We start from the raw sequence: 6,125 nt of genomic DNA, 5'->3' as shown, positions 1-6,125 counted from the left end.
CAAAATTTGAGCTAACCAAACCAAGATTTAATAAAGAGTAATGTTATATTCTAATATTAAATCTTTATACTAGTTTTTCTATCCACATAAGAGAACACATATTACTTATAAACCAATCATTAATAAATAAAGTATTAATTTGTGGTCAATTTGTGGTCAATTTGTGGTCATGTTTGAGTAGGAATATCATTTTCCTTTACTACATCTAACCTTTTTAGCTAAATTCAAATACCGGGTCGGATCCTTAACTAGAAAGACGGTGATCCATGACCCGTGGCCATGGTTTGAGTCGTGAACTACGAGGAGGAGGACAATAGAAGAAAGAAGACAATCAAACCCAGTTGTTGAAACCAGCGATTACTACGAAGTTGCCTGAACAATTTCAACCCCGCTTGTTTATTAACCAGCGCACGATAATGGATTCATTAATTCTGCAAATGGCAACGTCAAAATTGGTTTTTTTCCCAAATGCTTCTGCAGTTGCGAGTCTCAATAATAAGAACATCAATTTTAGGTCCAACTTCAAAGGAGGTATCATCACCAAAATCCACGTCGTTGCCCCCAATGGTTCTGCTTCTAGCAACGTTTTAAAGGTCTGTTCCTCTCTCTCTTGTTGTTCATGTTTGATAATGAAAATTTGAGTATTGTTTAGAAACAATTGTTGTAGAATTTTGTGAAGCCAATGCCTTTTTTTAATATTTTATTTCCTGTATTTTTTTAATATTTTTTTAGTCATCCTGTGCAATGGTGGTTTTGGTACTTGAGAAAGGTTTTACTCACCCTTAGCTTTGTGTATTGCTAAATGCTTAACTCATTACTTGTAAGTCATACCTTGTTATGTTTGTACATTGTCAAGAGTTATTTTTTACCCCACTCTTTGTGAGATTTGAGAAATCATTTGATGAGGCGGCGTTCATGAAAATAAAATGTAATTATGGTAGGCATATTCTGATATGTAATGGTGCCTCAATTCTGACCAAAATGTGAAAATAGAGGTGCTGCTTCAATGACTCGTGATCATAATTTTTCTGTATCGGAAATCCAAATCAACTTTCCCTTCATCATATTCATTCAATCTGTCGTATAGCCTGAGAGGTCCAACATAGCAGATAGATTTTGATTAGGAATTGTTCATTCCGCAGAGCCTGTCTAATATTTTAAGGATTAATGTAAATGGTAGAAACATTAATTAGTTTATCCTCTTTTAGATCAATATCTTTGATTCTCCAAAGTACAGTGGACTGTGAGGATGCAACATTAATAACACATATGTATGGGTAAAATTTGAGAAACAAAAGATGTTGAATTGTAGTTTTTTCGTTATAACCGATGAGAAAGTTAAAACAAAGGATATATCAACTTTGCATTTCTGATCTGCTATGGCCTATGGCCATAAGTATTTATGCATAGTAAGCAAGTAATGTATGACAACTTTTGGTTTGTTGGTTCCGTGATTGTTAACTCTCGAGTTAGCTTTTAAATGCCTATAGTTTACACTTTATAGTCCTAATTGCAACTATCTTTTGGTATACTCGTATGAGTTTAAGTAACCTTTTCAAAATTGGCAACTCTCGATTCTACTGCCAACTTTGTGAGCCTCGGTTTATGCATTAAGTTGGTCTGAAAAAACGATCATTATTGGTTGTGTTTGTTGGGTACTTGGGTTAAATTACGTATTTTCTGCAGTATATATTGAGTTTATAAAGTGAATTTTATGTAACATAATATTACCATTATTTTGCTTTTGTTTTATCAGGCTACAGTTGTTAAATATGATGTAACAGTTAATGGATTGAATATGAGTTATTATGTATTAGTTATCAGGCTACAATTGTTAAATATGAGTTATGTTTATATCAGGCTACAATTGTTATATATAAGTTATGTTTATACTTTATTACTTTCATCTGTTTTGTTATTGAGTTAAATTTTTGGATATACATCTAAACTATGTTTTGGATACTAGAATATATTTAGTAATTTTAAGGTATATTATGCTCATTTTCTAGGATTCCATTAGTTTACATGTACTCTCAAGTTTGGTAACCTTGTTTGGTTTGAACGATTAGTATTCTGCTTGTTAAATATTACTCATTAGTTGATGCCTAGGTGGATATAAATTTTGATTGAACAAATTTTTTATCAATGAACTCCTTATGTTCAGCTTTCCCTTGAGAAGAACTGTAATTTTCGAGTTGTTTTGAAATTATTTTCAATGTTTCTATTAGTGTTTTTTGAAAATAAAGTCACCAGTCTTTCAGGTTGTTTTACAGGAAGAGGGTGATCTTTTTGCAAAACATTTTGGTGTTTTCTTTGTATTATGATCTATACATCTTTGTATATTAAGACGTTTAGAGTTTCCTCTCCTCAATTTATGACATTTTAGACTTGCACCCAATGTAGCATGTAACCTTCCCCAGTTTTTGTGATTTTGTTGCCATTAAGAGCCAACTTGCCTTATGATATTTTAAGCATTTAAGGTAAAACGCTCTTATATCTTTCAACTTTGAATATAAAATAAAAGCTCAAAAAGTGGAAATAATACAGTATATAAACTTTATAATAATAAATAAAAAACATTTTTAGGGACTGTTTCATTTTCAAATGAGATTGCAGATGTTTTTCCATTCTATATACTTTTGTGTGACTTTGGTTTTTGTTTAATGGATGTCAAAGGTAGCCATTTCCTCCTTATGTTTCTGTCTGTTTCAAGTTTAAAGGCTGATGTTAACAGATGCAGAAGTAATCTTGAATCTCTGTTTTGTTATGATTAGGCTATCCGTGAAGAAATAATCGACAAACCTGTTGGGTTAGCTTTGGCTGAGAAAGCTATTGGTAACAATCAACGATGCACCGATTGCCGAGCCAAAGGTGCTGTGCTTTGTGCCACTTGTGCTGGTTCTGGCCTATACATTGACTCTATCTTGGAAAGCCAAGGCATAATTGTTAAAGTTCGTTGCTTAGGTATATTTTCTTTCCTGTGCAATCTTACATTTGTGTGTTGTGGTCAATCTCCTGCACTCTCCTTGTGTTTCAACCGTATGTGCAGCATTTGGCATATGTCTTTGTCATTCATCTATGTCTTAAGGCAATTCTGTGATGCAACTTATTTATAGTCAATGTTGGCTTAAACCTTTATATTTTGTTGATGGTTAGATGAATAGCTGGGGTTTGGGTCGACTTCCAACTAAACAATTTCAAAAAGGTATTCATGAGTGTTTTAAATTGCGGTTGTAGTTCCTATTGTAGTTAGTGCAATTGTGACCGTTGCGATTAGATTGCGGTTGTTGCGATGCGATTTCAGCCATTGCGATGCAGATTGCAGCTGTTGCAATGCGGATGACAGTCGTTGCGGTGCGAATTATTTTGTGATTAAAAAATATTTTTGAATTCGATGCAGTCTGATGTGACCTGATGCAGTTGCGATGCGGCCACATCATTGTAACTGAGTGACATACCACAATTGTAGTATGATACGGTTGCAGCCTATGAAGCACCGACACTTCAATAACTTCACGTATCCGATATTGATACTCGTTGATACTTCTTCGATACATACTCATAGCATATTGAAATTATATTTTTGAAAAATAAATATATTTATAAATCCGATACTTTTCAGATATGTAAAAGAGAGAAAGACATAACACACTCAATTAAGTAAAAGAGAGAAACATAATATGCAATCTACCAAGTGGACTTGTAGCAAGAGAAATAATAGAAAACACGTGCATTGCATAGAGAATGAATATTAAATGCATATGCATAATGTTGATCATCGATTAAACGAGATTAGTCATCGTATGACAATATGTATTTAGTGATTTTTTCAAAATATTTTCCTTATTTGAAAATTCATAACAATAATTATGTTTTATTTTATATGTGTACCCCAAACATATTGTATATTGCATTTTTAAGAAAATGCATATCGACGTATTAGATACATATCGTATCCGATACTCGTATCGGTATCGGTGCTTTATAGTTTATAACAATCACTTCAATTGTAATATTGCGCTCACATGTGATACGAACTACAATTTGAATCACTAACCTTTGGACATAGAGAATTTAATATATGCTTGTATCATATGTCGTGACAAACTTGGAAGTGACATTCTTATTATTGGTAGCCTAAAAAAGGATACAATTGTGTGATTATTTTTATTATCTAGTTGCATGATGCACATCTTTATTGATGATCTAGTTAATTTGACAATTCTGACCATGTAGGTTGCGGGGGAACTGGTAATATGATGTGTACAGAGTGTGGGGGACGAGGTCATCTGGGACCTAAATGATGGAAATCTGACATTTTATAATTTTGTTGTATCCCCAAATATGTAATGTTTTATTTGCTTTTGTTTGAAAGTCTTAACTATTCTCTTTTGTAAATTTAGAAGTCATTATGAGTGGAACCTACAGGGTATTTACCACAATCCCCACCATTCCCAAGTCTATGGATATGAAGATGTTTACACATTAAGTTTAAATAAAGGTTATGTTATACGTACTTGATCTATTTCAGTATAAAAAATCGTGTGAACTAACGGCCCTTGAAGTTCTAGAATTGTTTTTCCGCCAGTGTTAGAAATTCATAATTTCTAATTAAGATGAACATCATATATTTAATACAATTATTTGACTATTTATTTCTGGGTTTACATTATAAGTGATCTAATTACTGGCAACCTATAGACTTCTAAAAGCTCATAATGAATATGGGCTCAATGTGTGAATGCACAATAGGTTAGCCCATATGAGATAATGAGAACTGTATAAGTTAACATATAAGGAACGATTATGGTCCCCAACACATTAAATCAAAAACAGTTTTCACATTTCCCCATTAGAGAGAAAACGAAGGTTCCAAAAGGAATCAAGAATTTGGTTGAGGAAAGTCATCATACTAAAAATCTCTCAGAAAGGTAGATCAAAAGGAGTATATCAGAGAACATGGATTCATGTATGATATTGCACCTTTGTTTTATATTATTGTGAGAATCATGAGATTCAAGATCCTATGATTGATATTGTTAGGTATCAGTGTCAGAATACACCTTGAAGGGAGGGTTGAATAGGTATTGCGGTTCTCACTTACTGTTATTCGCACCAAAGCCCTATTTTGGAAAATCGCCTAGTTAATCGATTAAAGCAATGACTTAATCAATTAAGTCGCACAGAATTAGCAGTTGCTGAATGGCTCATTTACATAGCCAATTACAAATTATACAGAAAAGATATAGCAGATATATTTGAACAGAAATGATATTTATTTGGCAGTAATACTATATCCAAAATATCAGCTACAATAGGCAATTAAAAATTACTTAAAATAGTAAAAAGATAAGGGGAAGAAATAGTCTGCAATAAGGTTTTTATACTGGTTAGTTTTGCGGTCCACTACAAAACTACATACAACTCTCCCTCTGATCTGGGAGATTTTCTTCACTAAAATTGAAGTCAATGTATCTTACATACACACTTCCAATTACAAGACCTTGAACGCTACATTCTTGAATTCCCAAAACCTCTACCTTGGTTTGACCTTACCCAATCGCCTAGGAAAACCTTTCTTACGGTCTAGCCACAGCCAAGAGTATGTTCTAAACTTAAGACCTCCAAGTCTTGGTGAAGACGCTCTGATCTCGTTGGTGGTACGACACCAAGAGATGACTTTCCTTGTTACACAAACAACACAAAAAATAGAGTAATGTGAAGCACTAAAATAACTCAAATATTATAAGAAAGAACAAGCTATAAACCCTATACAAATCTCACAATTACCAAGAATATGTATAAGATCAGAATCATGAAGAACATGTAATTTCTACCCTTAATAAATCTCTAAACAATAATGAAAGAATCATGGAAGAACAAGATAGAATGATGGACACATTTGATCATATGCAACAGATGACATGTTAATCCCTAAGCATAATACTATCTCACTCTAATCTCACATGCAATTCTCTTTGCCTATATAACATACAAAGAATACGAAAATATGCAACTTAGCAATTCTAAAATGAATAAATGAATGAATGAATGAATGAATGTTTTAAGCATGATGTAAAAACACAGTTTATATAGAAAAGCTGTTTTGCACCCAGTTAATCGAT

The 6,125-nt window shown here is 32.9% G+C and overlaps 1 protein-coding gene across 1 annotated transcript; it reads left to right on the top strand.

Moving 5' to 3' along the window:
- Positions 239 to 4,516, top strand: LOC109350355. Its single transcript, XM_019591599.1, has 3 exons — positions 239 to 593; positions 2,775 to 2,964; positions 4,237 to 4,516. Exons 1-3 carry the CDS (start codon positions 417 to 419, stop codon positions 4,302 to 4,304), a joined length of 435 nt encoding a protein of 144 aa, XP_019447144.1. The 5' UTR covers positions 239 to 416; the 3' UTR covers positions 4,305 to 4,516.

This window comes from Lupinus angustifolius, chromosome LG06 (genome assembly GCF_001865875.1).
Source record: "Lupinus angustifolius cultivar Tanjil chromosome LG06, LupAngTanjil_v1.0, whole genome shotgun sequence".
Taxonomy (NCBI): domain Eukaryota; kingdom Viridiplantae; phylum Streptophyta; class Magnoliopsida; order Fabales; family Fabaceae; genus Lupinus; species Lupinus angustifolius.
This window is presented reverse-complemented; position numbering and strand designations above follow the sequence as displayed.